At 38.6% G+C, this 21,849-nt stretch overlaps 1 protein-coding gene across 1 annotated transcript; it reads left to right on the forward strand.

The window, feature by feature from the left end:
- The first annotated feature begins 215 nt into the window (after window positions 1-215).
- Window positions 216-21,644, forward strand: FANK1 (fibronectin type III and ankyrin repeat domains 1). Its single transcript, XM_063133268.1, has 11 exons — window positions 216-319; window positions 2,866-3,051; window positions 4,657-4,781; window positions 10,204-10,285; window positions 11,575-11,649; window positions 13,112-13,177; window positions 13,896-14,061; window positions 15,563-15,706; window positions 21,137-21,214; window positions 21,310-21,354; window positions 21,452-21,644. Exons 1-11 carry the CDS (start codon window positions 216-218, stop codon window positions 21,542-21,544), a joined length of 1,164 nt encoding a protein of 387 aa, XP_062989338.1. The 3' UTR covers window positions 21,545-21,644.
- Window positions 21,645-21,849: the final 205 nt, after the last annotated feature.

Below are 21,849 nucleotides of genomic sequence, written 5' to 3' on the forward strand. Positions count from 1 at the left end.
TACTCCAAGGATACAATACTGTAATGTGCTCTGTATGGTGCCCCATAGGAAATGTTTACGACACTGCAACTAGTATATAATGTGGTACTTATGGAACTAGGTGTTTGGATCATATTACTCTTGTTTGGTATCCTTTATGTTGACTTTCTGCTAGTTTCTGGGTCCAATTCAAGGTGCTAGTTTTGGCCTTGAAAGCCCTAAAATGGTTTAGGACCATGTTATCTGAAGGACCACCTACACCTGTAGGAGCCTGCTCAAGCATTAAGATCACCACCAGAGGTCCTACTCCCCAGGATGAGCCATTAGGACTTTGTCAGTGGTGATCCCACACCTTTGGGACTCTCTCCCCAGGCAGATACACATGGCTTCATCAATGCAAAAGAGCCTGAAAAGACAGTTTGCATTGGGTGTTTAAAAATAATTGCTGCTGCTGCATGTGTATATTTAATTATAATTTGTTCATGTTTTTGTAATATTGTAAGATGTCTTGAGAGGGCAGTGCATCCCGAAAGGCTGATTAAAAGTCTTTTAAATATGTAATAACAATAATACATTTTGGCATGACTTTTAATGACAATGAATAAATACACTAACAGTGTGATAAGGCAATTCTTTCCAAGTTAGAAATATTAACAAGAGATAAAAAATAGGTTCTTTAAAATTTATGGTTTTAAATTAATGATTGTTGGTATTACTTTTATTGGGTCTGTGACCTCATAATAAAAATCTGAATCTGGTTCTGTGCTCTTCTCAATCAAGCTCTGTGCCTTGAAGTCCAACATGACAAGCACAAATTCTTCTGGACATACTTTTCTCATCCCTGCAACATCCATAGCAAGAAAGGCTATGCAAACTGATTTTTTGCCTTTTAGAGTTAAAGGCATAGGGGCCTCTGTCTGGGATAAATGTGCCAAGCAGAATAATCAGCATGCAGCTTGTTAGAGATGGAACTCATATGCCCTATAGCTTTTCATTAAGTGAAATTTAACATAATGTCTGGGTTCATAGAACATGACAACCCACTCTCACAGTTAAGTGTGGGTTGTTGTTGAACTGTGGATTGCTATGATGTGTAAACCTAGCTGCATTAACAATCCATGGTTTGTTAACAAGAAACAGCTCATGAAGACAACCCTTTATTTTGGTCCCCCCCCCCCCCCGGTAAACTGTGGTTGTTCATGATTAACAAACCATCTTAGTGTGGCTGGGTTCGCACAACACAACAATCCATGGTTCAACAACAACCCATGGATTAATAACCCATACTCAACCTTGAGTGTCGGTTGTCATGCTATGTGAATCCTAGATATAGTGAATCTCTTGTATTCTCCCAAAGCAAAAAAAAAAAAAAAAAATCAGGTAGATGATGTTCATGAAATGCATAGTCAATGGAGCTTCCTCGCTCTGTGTGCATATTTTGCTTTTGTGCTCTATGATTCTTAGCCTGAGTAGTCTGGAGGTTTGTCTTAGGAATCCTCCCTAAACTTAGGACAAGGGCACCTGATAACACAAATGAAATGACATGATCTGAACCGGAGTTAGTATATGTTGTTAAAGTATATTTTCTTATTGTTCAAAGGAATATAAAACTCATTGTAAGGTGACCATATGAAAAGGAGGACAGGGCTCCTGTATCTTTAACAGTTGCATAGAAAAGGGAATTTAAACAGATGTCATTTGTATGTATGCATCACCTTGTGAAATTTCCTCTTCATTACAACAGTTAAAGCTGCAGGAGCCCTGCCATCTTTTGTATCTGGTCACTGTTAAAGATACAGGACCCTGTCCTCCTTTTCATATGGTCACCCTACTTACAGTAAGAGAGTTGGAAGAAAGGTTTCTTTGTCCAGAGAAGTTCCAGTTGGGACTTGGGGTAAACTTTTTGCTTCTTTGTGCTGTCTCCATTTTGAAATAGCTTGAAAAAAGGACTTTTAGAAACCAAGTTGTGTTTGGGACCGGCCTAGACTAAAGTCTGGGCAATGTAATACGTTTTCCCCAAGAAAACTTTGGATTTTTCTAACTGTTGTTGCTAGTTTTTAAGTATTTCTTTCACTTTTCATTTTAAGTGCTATACAAATGCTTGTTTTTCATAAACGCATACACTCTTCTATTTTTGGCATTCACTATATTGGGTTTTTCAATCACTCCCCCCTCCCCATGTTGCCACAATTCCTCCCAGAAAATATATAGATTTTTTTTCTAAGAGGATTTAAACGAAGTGTTCTAAGTGCCCAGTAAAGCTAGATGGTTGCAGTTTACCGGAGTTTTATATAGCTATAATTTTTTGAGTTTTGTGGGGACAGATAAATGGACTGAGAGTTAACTTTTGCTTTGGTGCTGCTTGGTTATGTTGATTCACTTGTTTTGATGTTGTACTTTGTTTTTAAATTTCTTTTAGATTGTTTGTGAGTTTAATTGCTATAAGCTGCCTTATGTGTTGTGATCAAAATCAGGATGTCAATATTTTAAATAAATGAATAAGCTGTGTAAACATATGTGGCAACAAATGAAATCCATGCATAGAATGCACTGTTGTTTGACAGTTTTGATTATTGTATTGTTCTAAGGCCATTTCTACACCTGCCTTTTCCCCTGGGATCATCCCTGTGCATCCAAACAACACACAGGGGATCCCAGGAGCAGGCAGGGACGATCCCTCCATTTTTCTGGGATAATCCTTAGGTGTAGAAAGGGCCTCAATGGAAAAAAGAAATAATTCAGAGACAGTCCACAACTTTTATGCAGTCCTAGGCATATCCTATTCGAATCAAAATAATTTCCAGATCTACAACGATGTAAAACTATCCCTCCAATTCTTGATATAAGTTTGTGTATATTGACAATACTAAAAATAACATTTTGAAGTGATTCATTTGTAGGAAGACATTCCATCTCACAACCACAGCCTCCAGTTGTAGGCCATGTCAGCCACCACAATGTTCAACTTAGCTGGAACTTGGAAGAACAACGAAAAGGCCCTCAGGAGCAATGGTTAAAAATTTCAGTTGAAGAAGAGGACCCTAAATTGCATAGATATGGTCTAATTTACACGTAAGTGCAGTTCTTCTGTAATCTTTTCTACCAAATGAAAAGGACACTGAGGGTTCAAGACTGATTCAATTGACATAGTCTAAATAGCTGATTCTGAAACTAGTCTTTAGCTGTGGTTGCCAATGTCATTTGAGTATGTCTCTGGTTGCAAACCATTTCTCCTTTATCTATATAACTCAGTGGATTGAGTACTGCTCTATTGACTTTAAAGGGGAGGCTTCTACAGTCATAGAAACTAATCTATGATGGGTCAAATTTGTTGCTGTAGAATCCTTGGTATGGGCTATGAAACTCCCCTCTTCTGCTTCTTTTGGTTGCGGCTATAGCCCAATTCCCCCACTATCTTACTATTCCTTCTACTTTTTTCTTGCTGTATGACTTAATTTGTTCAAAGATTCCTTAATTGTGGAACAAATATAGGATGTTTCACAGTAAAAATGGTTTCCTTCTGAAATGTCTAGATGCAAACTTTAATTGTCATTTTATTATTGAATATCAGTTGCCTTGAACATTGGGAGAGTTAGTATACATGTTTTAAAAATAAATAAATTGGCTGCTTTGCTTCAAAACTAGTCAGCTGTCAATTTCTTTGCTCTGAGTCATGTGTTTCCTAGTCATCAGAAAGATTCTGTGTAGAATTTGTCACTAGGTGGCAGAATTAGACTGTTTGAATACTACCCATTTCATCATTTGTCATGCTAGCTATTTTACACTGTCAACAGTATTTTAAGATTTAAAGTATTCTGAGGGCTCTAGGAAACAACGTCCTTACAATGTCAGATGCTCTGGAAAGATTTTTTTCCTCTCCTTTTTTCCCCCATGAAGCACTGGCGCATGGCAAGCTCTGTGATTCTGATAGACATTTTTGTTTGCAATCCAAGTATTAGGTCAAGATATTAAATGAGAATGATCAGACCTGCCATTTTGCCCTTGAAAAATGTATTGCAAGTGTTTATTTCATGACACTTGTGCAGATGTTCTGGCTCTTGTTTTTGAAGAGGTGCATTCCATAGACATCCTTTAATCTTTCAAATATGCACAGCTTAGGTATTTATTTAAGCGTGAGTTTTGTTCTGTATCCGGTTTGCAAATGGTCACATGGAAGCATTGGAATTGGTTGTGCAGTTGGGGCACATGGATTTGCAGATGGATTCACAATGATACATAATAGAGCAATAATATTAAAAAACAATTGGATGCACATTTTCCCACTAAGCTGATTCCCCCGTCCACCCCCCAGTGACCTTTATACAGTTACAGGTACCATATATGGTCACCTGTTAATACTATTATTGCTGTTTGTAGAATCAGGGCAGTATCCAATCAGGCACTAGTGCTAACGTATATTATGTTGTACTTATGTAAGGGACCTCTCATGCAATGCCAATAGCATTAGTGGGCATGACAGGATTCCCTCGAAAACCCATGACCCCCAGCTAGCATTATTGGCATTGTGCTAGAGGTCCCTCATGCTAACACAACCAATTTACACTAGCACTAGTGTTCAGTTAGAATCTGCCCTTAGCATAAATGTGCATAGTTGTCAAAAACATTTGAAAATGATTGGAAAAATGATTTTGATTTTTTTTTTTTTACTCTTTTTAGGGGATATGCTCGACAGCATGTTGTGGAAGGTCTTGAACCAAGAACAACCTACAGATTTCGGCTTAAAGTCACAGATCCTGCAGGGGAGTCTTTTTACAGCTCACCTGTTTGTGTAACCACAACAAGTAAGTTCACAATTCATCATTAAATGTTAAAGTTTCACAACATAAAAAGATATAAACAAGATGAAAACAGCTCTTAAATGGAAAACAAAAGTATGTTCCATATGTTTAATATACAGTACAGCTTCCAAATAAGCATTAAATATCTAGAACCTTGTTAGGGCTTTATTTTATCCTTCTTTTGTAATTGCTATTCCTCACTATTCTCTAAAGAAAAAAAATCTTTATCTTAAAATGTATGCTTTTTCCCTCTTCTTTTTTTTTAATGACAGCTTCACATTATTCAAACCTGGCTGCCCAAAATAGAAAATAGGACAAGAAGCTACATCAGGTTCCACTGCTCTTCAATAAACTATCCTAGGCATCCAAACAGTATCTGTTAGCTAAGAATTTAACCCACAAAAATGTTCGTTTGTGCTGTTGCCACCCCCACCCCCATTCCTCCCCATACATCATCTCAAAAAACAAAGCTCCAGCAGACCCCAGGCATACTTGGGAACCAGATGTCCCACAGCCTGCAGTCAGCGATTGGTTTCAGCTGCAGGTATGTCTGTGGTTTTCTGGGGAACAGGTGTCTGCGCTAGTGCAGGGAGGAAGGTGGGGAGAGGGGAAATATCACAATAGCATATCAGAATATGTTTGGGGATTGTAGTCAACAGGCTGAGTTGCACAATCAAACAGCGCACCATGTCTTATTTAAGCTGTAGTGGGTTGCAGTGTATGTGAGTGGCCATCCTCAATGTTCAAGCTGCAACTGTGGCTTGTCGTGTCATCTGAACCTGGGGACTGTGAGATATGCAAGAGTTAAACAATCCTCACATAACCATAAAATAGGCCATGGGTTCTTTGGCGATCGTGTGAACTTGGTCAGTGACAATAAGAGGTAGAATTGGATAACAAGCCAGATGTTAGCCAGACGAGATTGTCTATGAAAAAGAAAATATGTGAACACAAGAGCACATGAATCATGTTTATAAGGGTGAAAAGTAGAGAGTTTGGGGTATAAAGATGTTTTTAGTGAATTACATAAATAGCAAAATGCTAATAAAGAAGGATAAGCATGCAAGAGGTTCAAGATCAAGTAAGAGGGCAAAAGAGTTTATGCTGGCCCATATCAGAATGCCCACAGCTTCAGTCATAGTGTTCAATGCCAAAGATCCTGAGAGCAGAATTCCTGATGTGGATGGACATCCCTGTGAGCTTCTCAGGTTTGTAGTTACTACTTACAAAGTTCATTGCAACTGGAAACAGAAATTGAAGGCTGTGAAAGGTAGTCTGTCAAGAGGACCACAGCACCCACAGGCACCTCCAGTGGTGCCCATGAAGGGGTCCCCAACATTTTTTTTAAAAAAAATCCCCCATTTTTTAATATACTTACATGGATTTGTATATATCCATAGCAATGAATTCATACGAAACACATACAACTTCCTAGCAATTATACAAAAGCAGACAAAATATCCAAATAAGTATCCATTTGAAGGTGGTGTCTATATGCCACCTGTTCAGATGTTGAAAGCATTGTAAGGCCCTCAATCCATTGTATTATAGGAGGTGAGTGTTTATTCTTCCAATGTTCTAATATCAGTCTTTTATCTGTCGAGGACATAGAGAATCCATTTTAACTGACCATTTGTTAATTTCCATGAAGCAGGTAAATAATTTAAAAGAGTATGTACATCACTGAATATTAAAGACTGTTCCAGTTCAAAATTTATCTGTAATAACCTCCTCCCCAAAGGAAGCAACTACTTGACATTGTCAAAACATATGTTTTAAAATAAGCATTAGTTGTATTGCACCACTGGCAATTAGCTGACTTATACAATCCCTTATTGAAGAGCTGTTAAAGTGTCTAATAGACAGGAAGCAAAAGTTTTTGCTGACTAAGACTCAGCCTAAGATGCGACGGGTAGATGCCAAAGCAGTGATCCACTGAATAGTCATTTCGTGGTGGTACCCACAGCAGTTTCTCAAATTCTCAAATGTGCTCACTGGTCCAAAAAGGTTGAGGACTTCTGAGCTGAGGGATTGAGAGGAGCATTATCACACAGATATAGAATATCCCTCACTCACCATGAGGAATCCCTTGAAAGGCATCTTGGCATATGGTGTGAAAAGAGTATAGAATTGAGTTAAACGCAACCCTATGCATGTTGTAGGACATTTTCTGTATAAACGTGCATAGTATGGCACCATTATATTATCTAAACTCAGTTACTTACATTCTAATAGAGCCTGGTTGGGGCTTTATGCAGTAGCTTACTTAGCACAATGTCTAACCATGGGCTGTTGAGGTTTAGCATTTAGGAAATGAGATAAAGGCTGGATGCAAAGTAGGTCGAGTTTACTTCTGCTTGCATAAAGGAGCCTTTCCATCTACCATCTGGCAGCAACCCTTTCCCATGCTCCCCACATGGAAAAATCTCTCCTGAATTTTAGGGTATCCTCTGCAACGATTTTGGGTGGGGTGGGGTGAGGGATTTTGAATTTGACCTGGATTTTGAATTTCCCAAAAGAGTTGAGATTTTAGAGAGAATATACCCAAAGAAGAGCCACTTCTCATTAGATAAATTACTTTCATAATTCTTTCAAAAATTGTGACCAACAGACGTTACAAACAAGGGAACATATTGATCAGTCCATACCAATTTTCTCAGTACATTTTGATATTATTAGCCATTTTTTCAATATTGTTTCCTGACAATTTTATCCACACTCTATACTCAAGAAATAATTTGACAGATATTACCTGTTTGCTCACTGCTCATGATAAATGCTTTTTCTAAAGTTATTTTAAAATTATATTATTAAAATGGCATGCTGATCCACAAATCTAACTGTACTAATTTGGTTTGTAGACACTAAAAATCAAAGAATTATTTCTTTATATAAGGTGAAAGATTTTCTTGAAGTTTATCTAAATAGATTTTACTAAAGTATGAAAAATGCAGTGTGTTAAATATGCTCTCTATTGTGGTAGGTGCCTATTACATGATAAAGTTCTCTTTTCATCATGATGAGCATGAATAGACAGTAGCTCAAATACATTAACAAGCCAAAGGGATAGAATTAAAATTAACTACTTTATAAACTGCTCTGGAATTAATTTTTAGGTGAAAGGCAGTAAGCAAGTGTTTTCCAATACATTTCTACTCAGAAGTAGTCCCACTGAGTTCAATTAGGCTTACTTCTAGTTAAGTAGCTATAGGTTTGCAGTTTTACATAATCCAGAATAATGCCACAGAGGTGTGTGAGGTTATGGCAATATAAATGGTTTATTTCTTCAGTCACTAATCTAGAACTGTAGGCGCACTTCATACATCTAGAGCACAAAGGTTGCCTACCTCTGATAGAGCATCAGCACCAGTTCACATCTAGAGCATCAACACCAGTGGAGAGGCATCTTAGCAAGAGGCTTCTAGGCAACAGAAGAATTACTGGCTGGGGATTTGCTGTTGGGAAAGAAGTGCTGTGTATTTCTATCTTCGAGAATCTGTCACAAGCCTCAGCAATGTATGCACATCCAAATCGCATTCCTTGAATCAGGGCTAAGTCCTGTTGAAGTTAATAGAATTAGGAGCAGGTTCACAGCCAAAAGCTGACAATTGATTCAGCAATTTCATCCCATCATGTTCTGTTGTTGTTGTTGTAATCCCACCTTTTGCCCAATGCTGGGCCTCAAGGCGGCATTACAAGATTTAAAACATATACATTTTAAACCTATAAATACAAATATACAAAACTATATTAAAGAAGTTCCAATATTAAAACATTTAAACATTTAAAATTACAATTATTAAAAGTCTAGCCAATGGTGAGCTACCTTGACTGTTTCAATGAAAGAAAGCATGATGAATCATTTGCCATTGATTAGCATGTAACCATCAGAAGTCATCAAATTGTCATACTGCAATACCTTGAAATAAATTGTTCACTTTATCCCAAGGTCAATATATCTGAGCTGAAATGTTTATTCTAAAAGTAAGGGACGTTATGTGCTTGAGGTGTTCTTAGTTTATTTTACTATTGCACTTCACATATTTGTTTTCCAAACAGCATAATGGATTTTGTATAAAAAACTGATCAAGGGTTTCTTGCATAACATACAGCTTTATTATATGTATAGGTACATATTCATATTTCATAGCTTCATTGTTTTAATGTGCATGTTAAGAATATGCACATTAAAACAAAACATCGCTTTTGGTTTAGAATTTGCATTCAGCCGGAAAGGGGCTTCATAAATCAGAAAGGCAAGTACTTTGAAAAAGGGTGTGATGCTTCTTTTTTCCTCAGGTAAAATGCAAGAAAGTCCTGTTCAAATGAGGCGTGCAATTTTAATCAATTGCTCCCTAAAATAGAAAGACAAACAGCTGCTGCTTGTTAATTGGAGAATGTCTTCACCAATGAATTCATCATTTATTCACAGCCTTCAATAGAACTTTCAATACATTGCCCTGCACATCTGCAGGCAAATGATTCCTTTACATTACACGAAGAGTTTCTTTCAGAAGACAATAGCCTGACCTTCCCTTGTCCGGGTTCCTTTTATTGATCACATTTATTGTGTAGACCCAGTCTCAATGAGGAACTTCTGTCAGCTTGCTTGAGCTTCTCATCAGAAAGTTTTACTGAATGCGGATGGTTTTAAAATAACTACAGATAAGAAAAAATGTACAATTTAAGTTCATTATTTCCTTTAATTATTTGCACCTTTCATAACTATTTTCCCCCCAAATTACATTGCTTTGTAGAGCCAAACTGGCCACTGTGAGAACAGTATGGCTTCACTAAAATGAGGCCGCAGAGAGACATAATAAACATCGAAACATTGAAAACATAAATGTATACATCTACGTTTTCAGTGTCCAACACATTTCACATGCATTATTCATGCAGCAACCCTGATATTATTATCATCCCCATATTACAGATGGTGGGGAAGACCAAAAAACTAATAGATTGCCTAAACCCTAGGGCTTCCTCATGAGTTTATAGTTGAGCTGTGATTTGAACTGGGGATTTACCAGCTCACACCTTTAGCCACTCTTTTTCGAATACAATACAGAGCCTCAGTGACATGCATGAAATTTTCCATATTTTGATTCATCATGAGTTTGGGAGGTGGTTTTTTTTTGGGGGGGGGAAGTGGATCTCAACGTTCTAAAAATAAATAAATAATCTTGTATTTTCTGATAACAACCAGATTTCAAAGTCACCTTTGAAACAGCTCGGCTATCTGCAGAACCAGCGATATAGGGCCTATTGTTTAATTTAGAAACTTGGGAGATACCCAAAAGCTGTATTGAAAAATGTGAAAGCTAATCAGTTAGTCTACAGTGTTTTAATAGCTGACAGAATACCAGCAGAATAAATCGCCCTAACCTACTTTGCATATACTTTCATGCTTTGTCTTCTTTAGGTGAACCATTGAGTGGCGACCACCTCCACCGTGCTGTAAGCAGGAATGATATAGATGAAGTTGTTAATATTCTTCGGGGAAGGTGAGAAACGATTCATGTTTTAAATTGTCGGTATATATGTAATAATGTACAAAAGGTAATATGAAAATTGCATGATGAGTGGTGCTCTGTCACAAGGAGTACGTTTTCCAGTCTCCTAAATAGTGAACTGCATATTTTATGATAAGTCCAAAGTGGCAGATTTCTAATTGTGAGTTACTATGCTGTTGCACAAATAAGTGTTATATATTCATAACCTTGCCTTAAAGTCAGCCCCCCTGCCTATCCTTCGACAAGCATGAAGCAGGCGTGGTATGCCTCTCATCGTTCAGCACTCCATCCCTCAGAAGCTTCTCTAGAAGCATCCCAATCTTTGGGAGGGTTTTTCGGGAGGGTTTTTCAGGGAGTTGATGACAGATGAGGGAACAGATACTATGGCTGTGGTTGGGGAAAGCAGCAATGGCCAGTAAGGCTGTGCATTAGGAAGTAAGAGGGTGCTGCCATGGAGCAGGAACCAAGGGAGACACAATTACTCTTGCTGGTGGGCATACAAGGTGGCGGCAGAAACATGGGGACTTTTACATCAGTGGTGTGCAGCTGCTGTGATTGGCGCAGAACTAGGAACATGAGGTCAGAGGCCCATCCTGCTTGCCGGTCAGCACAGAGATACTGGGAGGCCCTAGCTGACAGGACATGTGCTTCAGGTGATTTAAGCAGTGATCCGAGTCTCCCCACATGTCTGTGTATGCCGGAGTGTTTTAATGAGTGCCACATTGGGGTTGGGAGCTGTGCGATGGGCAGGGAAAGAGGCCAAGCAGAGCAGAAGTGTGATAGGCACTGGCTAGCACTCCCCACCCATGCACTGTAAGACCCCTGAAGGCTCTGGTCGACCTTCCACAGGAAAGAAAGAGGCAAGGTGAAATTGAAAGTGAATGTGTGGGCGAAGTGTGTGTGGGGGAGAGAGCATTCCTACACTGCAGTGAGGGAGGGCCTGAAAGGTCTCACAGCCCATGGTTCGCCACTCCCTTCCTGGGGTGTAGGGCATGCTGAAGAGGACCCATATCGCTACTGCAGTACCACCACCCTATTGGGGGAGGGTGAAGAAGCCCTAAAAGATCCTGCATAATCACTGCGGGCACCACCTTAAAGCATGTAAGTCCAGGATCCCCACCTTATTTCTATACTGCCACTGACTTTCTCCGTGTTTCAAACAAACTTGCAACTGTTTCGGAGGCTTTCTAGATCAGAGACATGTTGAGGAAAGAACTATAGTTGTGGTGGAAGTGTTTACGAAACAATAACGAATGTACTCTTTTGCTTTTTTTGAGAAGGAAAGTGGTGGTAGATACACTCAATAAACTAGGATTTTCAGCTTTGATGGTTGTTTCACAAAAAGGATATATGAGGTAGGTAGTAATACAACCTTTCTTTTAGTGTTTTGTTTTATAAACTTGTTTTATACTTCAGTGCTTTCTGCTCAGGTCAGGTTCACTGATTATGCTTCTCATTAACTTTCTGGTGGGTTTTTTTTGAGGCATATGAAGTTGACACTATTATGCTTGCCAATCAGGTTTGGGCAATTGATGGTTCACTGACCTGGTTACATATGTAAAGTTACATGTATATTATACAGAATTAAAAAAAAGAAAGTGCAGCTTTAAAGAGGGTTATTTCCCCATTGCTTACAACATGGAAAAAAGTCACATTTTTGGCAAAGCCATCAGGGGCCAGATAAAATTGTTCTGGATTTTGGGTAGGTTCACACATCACAATAAACCACCGTGGGTTCATTCACCCATGGAGCTCAAGATGTGTGCCGACTGCCATTTTGAATACGCAAGCCATAGTGGAGGCAGCCCACAGCTTGTGTTGTGTGAATCTGGGCGTTGTGGGTTATTTGAGAATTAAACAGCCCTCAGATAACAGCATGGGTTGTTCTAGGGTTATTTGAGGGTTGTTTAACCCTGAAATAACTCAGGGTGTCTGAAAGACAATGCAAGCCATGATGTGCCTCCGCCACAGCTTGCATATTCAAATGTTGCATTTTTGGGGGGATTATATATTAAATACATGTAGCTATACATATGAAACTATACATATTATATGTACTGCTAGGCCTGAACAGATATGCTCATATCTGTGAATGCTTACAGCTAGATGGAAACAGTTTTATGGAGTATGACCAGTTCCAACTATCAGACCACTGACTGGACAATAGAGTCGTTTGCAGAGATGTGCCCATCTCTGCTTTCAAATATATTGATCTTGGTGTTTTTTTTAACTGTTCTTTAATTAAATATATTACAGCTAAAGTCCTGAAGCTATATATTGTGTTCAGAGTGCTTTGAATCACAATCATCATTACAATCTTACAATAGAATAAGTAATTATTCTTTCTACTTTGTAGGCTAAAAACTAAAACTGAAAAAGAATTATTTCCTCTTGTTCCAAATCTTCTAGCTAGTTGTAGACCAAGGCCATAGCTAGACCTAAGGTTTATCCCTGGATTGTCCAGGGGTCAAACCTGTTCATCTAGGTGACACACAGGGGATCCAGTGCTCAGGCAGGGGTGAACCCTGGATGATCCCAGGATAAACCTTAGGTCTAGCTGTGGCCCAAATTGTGATTTGAACCAAGGATTTTATCCAGCATTCTTGTCAATGGATCACATTGACTTAAAAGGCATATTGTTAGTTTATAAAAGATTTCAGTATGGTGTATGAGCTTGTAAATGATTTGAATATTGTGGTTTATTTTTAAGTTAATAGTTTCTTACTATAACAACAAAATCATCATCAACACTTCACTATATTGTGGCAAAGCAGTTTGTTTGTGGACAATAATATGATGTGGATGTTTTATATTTAGACTTGCACACATTTTGGTAGAAAATGGAGCAGAAGTAAACAAGAAGAATTCCAGTGGAAAAGACAGGTAATATAGGTAGTATATAATTTCAGGAGAGACTATAGAGGATTAGGTGATATAATGGAGTCCAAAAGTACCTTTAATATAAACATCAGTGCTTGGTATTTATACTTGATACATACATATGAACATGATAAATTGCATTCGGCTTGCTCTTCAAGGAAACCATATCAATGCTATCATTCTTAAAGTTTTAGTTTTGTAGTGAAATTTAATTGCAGACTAGAATGAGCAGATCTGAAAGTATCAATATTTACTTGCACTAATGTTTACTTGTGAAGGAAATTTCAAGTATATATCAGAACCAAGTAGAGCAGAATTCGGAACGAAACTGGTAAACAAGATACATAGAAATAAATGTTAGGCATTTTACACTATTTTGTATTACACCCCCCTTCGTCTTTCAAAGAGATACATTGGGTATAGTACTGTTTACATTTTGTGAGACTCCAAGATGCTGTTTATATGTGTGGTGCCAAATTTAAAAGCAGATGATCCATAATTAGCGACGTGTAAAGCAAAGGGGCAGTGATTTCTGTGCCAAACAGCATTGTTCTTTTTATTCATCAAACCACTTCTCAAGACATTTCCTTATCAGAAGCTCTTAACAGACATCTAATATTCAACTAGAATAGTTTTACACTAAAGTAGGCATTACTTAATGAGTTAATTTTCATTCCTAACATTCATGCCGAATAACAGTGTTTTTATTTTTATTTTACAGTTTAATGATAGCTTGCTTTGCTGGTCACCTGGACATTGTTCAGTATCTTAGAAGCCAAGGAGCTTCCTGGCAATCCAGAGACCTTGGGGGATGTACAGCTATGCACTGGGCTGTTGATGGAGGGTACTGTGATGTTATTGAATGGATGATCCAGGATGGATGTGAGGTATTTATTTATTTATTGCATTTTTATACCTCCCAATAGCTGAAGCGCTCTGGGCGGTTCACAAAATTTATGGGGCATGGGGTTCACCTTTGTAACTTAAGGAAAGAAGCACATTATAGCAGTTGTTCAGTTGTGTACATGACACTGTATATATATTTATGTCTGTGAGCACAATGAAGTGGTTTACCACTAATGTGCAAAGTTATAGAGAAAATGCATTACCTGCTTAGGGAAGCGTTTATATTGTATTACTTTTTATTGATTAATCTTGCATACTACAAAATATCACAAGGTTAGTTTTCTTATTGGAAATCCTACAATTATTTTAGTCCTGTTCATCATTGTTGCCAATATTGATAAAATTATAGAGGATACTTGAGTCTGAATAAAAAAGAAAGACAATTGATTGTATTCTAATGCAGAAAATATGTAAACTGTTGGGTTGGCTCCATAGTGTACATGAATGGAAGCTGCTTGTGCAATGGGGCTTTTCCAACCCCTGCTCCCCACTGCAGCCTCCTGAAAAGCTATGGCCCAAAAAAGCAGCAAGATGACCCCTAAATTGAAATACATGGATGGAAATGCAATTGAACGTATAAATTAAAATACTGCACTAATATGTTAATAAGTGCGACGGCACCGACCTCACACAGAAGGCCTTGCCTAGCACACCCTTCTCAAGCCAAGCACCACCTCTTGAAAAGCCTGAGGCAAGGGTGAAAACAACACAACCTCTCCTCTATATGTGAGGGAACAAGGTAAAGGGTTTTGGAAAATAGGTTCTATTACTGAGGTACTGAACTGCAGGTGTGTTGTTAGATGTTTTTACACTGTGTAATATAGCAGGTAATAAATCCGAGCTGAAACGTGGTTACCACAAACCACTTTGTGTTCTGGTAACAGAACACAAAGTAAAGTTTATTGAAATTTAACAAATCTTAGGTATTTCAATTTGGATCAAACCTGCTTATTTTTACATTTAAAAAACAATCCCAAGTCCCTTAAAATTCTGTCTCTTCTCACTCCTCACACCAAACATTCTCACGAAGCACAAGCCAGACTAAAACTCCCAGACTAAAACCAAACCTCAAACTAACACTCACAATCCCCTCAGCCAACCTATTTATACTCCTCCCTCCCCTTCTCTCACAGCATCATCAGTCAAACATTCCCGACTCACTAGACATACAAATCCAGACATACCTAAGGGACAGAAAGGTGGGTATCGCCACAATAAGTTATGTGGCAAAATCAATATCAAATGTAATGTAATATAGCCAATTAAAAAACATAATCACACATATTATATATGGACAATATCTGGAAAGGTAAAAGGAAAATACGTGAAATGTAAGTTTAAAATATGGCACGAATAGACATTATCTTGACCACTAACATTACTGCTACATCTGCAGTTACTGCTACACTTTTATCAACAGCATGCAGTGCACTGTGCAGAAAACAGCATTGACATCCCCCTTGCCATTTCTTTCTGTAACAGGTTGATCCTAAAGACACAGGCTTGGAGTGGACTCCACTGATGAGGCTGTGTGCAATAACAGGAAAAGCAGATGTGGCCACACTTTTAATAGATGCTGGAGCTGATGTAAACGTAAAAGATAAAGATGGCAAGACACCTTTAATGGTAGGTTCTGTCAATAAGCAATGTGCTGGTATGTTTTCCAATAAGGAGAGAGAGATTGCCTTGGATGTAAAAGTGCCCTTTCCCTCATGGAAAGCTTCTTCTATTCATGAAAGGAATTACCCAGTTTGGACAATCATACCACGTGTTGTTTATGTGTGTGCACCCATAAATGAGTGCACTGGTTCTCACTCGCTTCTGCTTTCAATTAACAACTCATGAACAGCGCGTTTTGGCTTGTTTCTTGACATCTGAACCTGGGCCTTTAGAGGTTAAACAACCCAGAGTTTACCCCCCCCCCGCAAGCAGAAATGTGGCGAGTGATTGGCAGGCTCCCTTTCGTGTGCTCCTGCCAGTTCCTGGGTAAAACAACCCAGGAATTGGTTGTGGCATGGGAATCAGGTCGCTTTCATGGAAGAGTACCCACGATTGTGTGGAATCAAGCTTTTAGAGACCCTTTTGCATCCCTTTGTGCCCTATGGATTCAGGTGGTGAGATATTTTTCTGTCAGTGGAGCAGTTAAGCTTAAAATTGTGTACTTTTGGTTAAAAGTATGAAACTTGGCACTCTTACGCATTGCCCCATACTAAACATTTTTTGATATGAATCCCAATAAGTAATGTCCACCTACCCCTTTCCTGGGAAGCAGGAGACTATGAATTAATGTACTATAACTGTTAGAAAGCCGGCAGCAGCCTATGCAAATGCCATGGTAGCACCCTTAATTGCACTGCTTTTCGCTGCTGTGAAGCAAACAATTTTTAGGAATAATTTAACTTGATGTTGACTTCACAGAGTGAATATATGCCATAAAAAGAACAGATATCTAGGTTTCCAGGCAAAGTTTATTAACAAAATAGGTACTGACCAAGAGTTTATTGATCTCCCATAAATCAGTTTATGTGCTGTACATTATCAATCTCCACACATTACAATGACATCATTTGGTTTTTTTAATGTTTGGTGTCAGTATTAGGTCAACAGTTGATATAAAAAGTGACAAAATCTTGCATTGTCTGACAAAATTTTCTAGTGAACCATTTGCATGCATATTTTAAGAGATGTTATAGGATTTCATATTACATTATGAACAGGCACACCCCTTGTTTTGTGGTTTTTGTCTGCATACATTCTATTCAAATTTGTCATCTAATTCTTCTGTGACCTTACAATCATCTCTGGAAACATTCTCTTGATGTAGAGCAGAGGTGGGCATAAAGTAGATCTCCAAATGTTTTGGACTTCAACTCCTAATATTCTTGACCAATGCAATGCCTCTGCTGGCAGGGGTGCTGGGAGCTGAAGTCCAAAACATCTGGAGATCTACTTTATGCCCACCTCTGATGTAGAGAATGTTTGATTATAAGCAAAAAAGTATGAACATGAAATTTCATTTATTTCAAAACAGGAGTGGAGGGGTGGGGGATCCCCATCATAAAATGTTTAGGCATTATCACCATGACAAGTTTGATGGTTTTAACCCAAAGTGCATCATTTGGTCAAAATAATGAACAAAAACTCCTGGCTTAACCATTCTGCTACTCGAGAAAGGCTTTCTTGTAAAAGGGGATCAGATGTTAGTGCTCCATGCTGGTTGCCCCCCAATTACTTTTACTGTTCTGGAAAGTCTCTCTTATACAGGGTAGTAAGTCTTTCTGGTTTCAGTGCTGCTATTCATACACTCCTAATTAGGGCTGTGCTCCGCTCCATTTCGGGTCGTAAAAGCAGGAGCGGAGCGACCCGATCCGCCTCCGCCAAAGGTGGATGCGAAGCGAATTAGGAGGCAGTGGAGCGACACATAGCGGTTCTTTCATTTGTGGAGTGCTCTGTGTGTTTTTGGGGCTCCGCCCACCATTTTGAATTTTTTTTCCATTGGGTGAAAAATTGCCTATAACTTCTTTGTTTTTAAAGCTAGATCCCTGAAAATTACTGTGCTTAGACATTGATGATTGGGGGTCATTTGTGTTGATTTTCAGAATTTTTCATTGTATAGTTTGCTTGCAATTAATTTTTATTGAATGGGTAAAGGGGGGAACCTATTTTTTTTTAACATTGATTGACAGGTTCATCTCCTAATCATGATAAGTGATCAGCCTATGTGAAGCATCCTCCAATCCCAATGTTGGAGGGGGGGGGGAATAAGCAAAATGGGATATTTAGTAACTTTTCTTTCTTTGTCTTTGGATTGGATTTTTTTCAGTTTGTAATTGATTGGTGAAGCAGTAGCCCCAGCAAACTCTCACACACAACCTTAAATAATATACAAAGTAAAATAACAGATAGGCAACACAGCACTGCAAGGTACCCACCAGCATGTGGACATGCCCAGTGCCCACTGCCCTTGAGGGTCATCAGAACCCTCCAAAGGGGAACCAGTGGAAGGAAGCCAATGATTTGCATGAATTGATGTGTGATGTGGCTTCTCAAAAGCAGGTACCTAGACAGGACCGGCTGAATGACCGTTGGCAGAGTCCACTGTCCCATTAGGCACGTCCACTTTCCCCTTACTGGTAATAAAGTCAGACAGCGTTTTTGTTCTAATTCTTCTTGTTGTGATTATTGTTGTTGTTGTTGTTGTTGTTGTTATTATTATTACAATTATTGGCTGGGCATATCCTGGAGTGTGTGAACTGTGACGGAGGGGTATGTGTGTGTGTGCATCTTGAAAAACCAAAACGTTATAGCACTTTGAAATGAGCGGATGGCATGAAAGAAATTAAGTTTTTAGAAGTATTGCGACCCAACTGTGGCAACGAACGGTCTGAGTTGTTTATCCCCTGAACAGCTATGTGCTGTATGCTCACCCAGTTTAATAATTTTCTATCTTGAAGTTCCCTGTGTTCATTTTTGATGTGGTTACCTGAGAGGAAGATTCTGATTTAAGTTTAACTTTAAAAATTCCCCCCAATTCAGGGCATGATCTGATTTCCTTCAAAGTGGCCATGCCTAAGGATGTATTTATAAGCTCTCCTGGTGCCCTGTTGCATGTGTGTATCTGGAAAAATGACGGAGACACTGTACATGCATTTCTGTAAATGGTGGTGGTGGGGAAATCTTTTAAAAATTCACCAAAAATCAGGGGATGATCTGATTTCCTTCAAAGTGGCCATACCTAAGGATGTATTTATAAGCTCTCCTGGTGCCCATTTTCACATTTCTAACTTTAACACTAAAAAAGTTATAGGCGTTTGACATTTTCAATGCAAGTCTATGGGGGGAAATGCAGAGCTCCGGATCCGCTGCGGAGCAGAGTGGACCAGAGGCGGATTGTCCCAAAGTGGAGCGGACCCGATCCGAAAGTTGCGGATCAGGATCCAGAGCAGATCGGGGGTGGGGGGTCCGTGCACAGCCCTACTCCTAATGTTGCTCATCAAACAGCATGCAATGCCTATGCAAGGAGCCCCCCCCTTTTTTTTACTGGTACCCAGCTTGAGAACTCCTTGCGTTGTCACGACAGGTGGATCTGCAAAGCAACACTTCATTTCCTCTTTGATTTCTCTTGTTAAGGCACTTTATATCAAAATATCTCTTCTGGTTTGGTGCATGAAATGGAGTACATAATCTGAGCAGATTCAAATGTTTCTTTAATAGGATGAGCCCTCTTATTCTTTCATACTTGGAAATTCATCTTTCTGAAGTACTGCATTTGTAGATTCTATAAAGATCAAGATGCTTTTCTGTCATGTTTTCATTCCTGTCTGCACAGGGAGAGAGAGCAAGTACTTTTCTGTACTTACAAACAGGTGTTTGGGTGCTATTTTTAATGATCTGTAGAAACAAGTTCTCATTGCTGATTAATATTCAGATCCCTCATATAGTGGCAACTTCCACTGCCACTGTAGAAAGTGGATATCCACACAGCTCTGCAAGACTACAGGATGTCAACATACTTGCGCAGTACACAAACGATGTGTAGAAATTATCCCAACTGTACATGTCCTACATGCTGAACCAGTCCAGTTCCTATGAAATGTATGATGTTTTAAATATACACTGCAATGATAAAGTGTGATTTCGATATTTTGCAAATAACCGCATCATACAAGGTACTCACTTCAGGAAGCCATAATTAATTGATGCTTCTTGTTAGTAGACAGGTTTGCTGCCATGAACTGCATGGAATAGCCATTAAATCGTGACTTCCATTAGGGTATATTAAAACGGTTTTTGTTCAGCTATCCAGAAAGTTTGGCAGGCTTACTCTGCTGCAGTTGTGTTTGGCTGACTCTTGACTGTAATATAGTCAACTGAAGAATTAAATAATATAGTCAACAGAACTAAAACCTTGAAGAACAGACTGTATGCAATAAGAGTATCGTATTTATTCATGCTTTAGGGAAGAACCTTAAGCTGCTAATTGCTTATTCACTGATTCAAACAAGTCCTTCCTGTTACTGAAAGTGTGCTGCATGTACTCTAATTGTGTTATTTATATTATTTTAATTTGTCTCCCACCTCCAGTTTCCCTTTGCCCTGCCCACGATGTACATCATGATTGCATGTACATGGACGAATAGGCACACATTTAGAAGAAAATACTGCCTCCCCTTTGGTCTCCCTCATTTGTTATACTCCTATTAAAAGTTATAACAAGTCAGTTTCTCTAGAGATGGTAGTAAGATGGAGATTTGCTTCTCATCAGTTGCAAGTTAGTCAGGCAGGAACTTTCAAGATAGGAACACGTTGATGTGTGTCTATTTCCTCCTTTGGAATGGTGTTCTAATATTGTGTACTGCTTACAGTACATTGAGTCAGTAGGTACCCTTATAGGGCAGCACCTATTGACAGAATGCAACCATTGGCTCTCATTGAAAAAAAAAGAGGCGTCTGCTTTTTTCTCTGGAGCAGTTCTAGTTCACTACTTTTTTGTCAGGGAACAAACTTATTTTATGCAATCAACCAGCTGTGGGATATAAGTCAGAGAAAACAGAAATCAATATGAGAGAGAGAGAGAGAGAGAGAGAGAGAGCTCCCCCCTCAAAGGATGCTCCAATTCACTGCAAAACTCTTCTCACCTATATTGTTTTGATTGAAATGATCAAAGTGATCAAAGGTTACATCTGGAATACAGATGAATACACATAGGATTTTGATTATGTAAACTCAAGTTTAGGGTACTTCACAGAACACACATTTCCTACATAGAACAAATGTCACTATAGGAACTTGAATAAATCCATATTGTAGTTGGTCATATGTGATGAACATGTATGTTGGTTTGCACTGAAGCAGTTTCCTACTACATGTGTGCCCTGCATAACAGATGTACATATTTTCATGACAAAAGATGAACTGCACACAAGGTTCACTCAATGCATGTGACTTTTAGTGAGAAATTCAGTCTTATGCCAAGAAGTCCTTAGATTCTCTAGATGTTGGGAGGTATATAACATGAAATTAAATACAGCAATTTCCTCCTACTTTTACTTCCAGGTGGCAGCATTAAATAACCAAGAGGAACTGGTTAAGTTATTGCTAGAGAGGGGAGCAGATCCTGATGTTAAAAATGAGGTAATTTTTAGATAACTGTTTTTACAAAACACAGCTGCAAAATATTTAAAGTACAAATTGAACATGCCATTTTTTGTTGTTGTGTCTTTTTTCAGTTTGGCAAAGGTGCCCTGGAAATGGCTAGAGGTTTGAACAGGCAGGTATGGTTCTATCATGCTTGAATTCATCTTCGGATTTCTAGTTTATTAGCATTTATCCCTCCCTATCACTTAAAAGTTTTCTTTTGTTCTTTTTTAGAGTGTGGTTTCGATAATAGAAGATAAAAAAAGGCAATCAAGTAGTATGACAGTTGATCTTTCTTCATCGCAACTGTGTGAAGCAAGTAAATGAAATCCTAATCTTTCCTGAGGTCTAGTTGTTTGCCTTTTTCCTGTTTCGTTGTTACACATTCTTGGGACATCTTGATTAAAACGTTAGCTTTGCTTCTTCACTAATTTCTCTGGTGCTTAAATCTGCATTTTAAAGCATAATTTTCTAACTATGGCCAGTTTTTACATTGTTTTTATTTTGGGTAGTGGTGGGTGGTGTGGTGGGTGTCTTCTGTTCTTTGATTTCAGGCTCAGAAGTGGGTTTTTTATCATGTACTTGAATAGTAGCAGTCACTGACACTAAGCATCAAACAGCACTATAAGTTA

Source organism: Elgaria multicarinata, chromosome 8 (genome assembly GCF_023053635.1).
Source record: "Elgaria multicarinata webbii isolate HBS135686 ecotype San Diego chromosome 8, rElgMul1.1.pri, whole genome shotgun sequence".
Taxonomy (NCBI): Eukaryota; Metazoa; Chordata; class Lepidosauria; order Squamata; family Anguidae; genus Elgaria; species Elgaria multicarinata.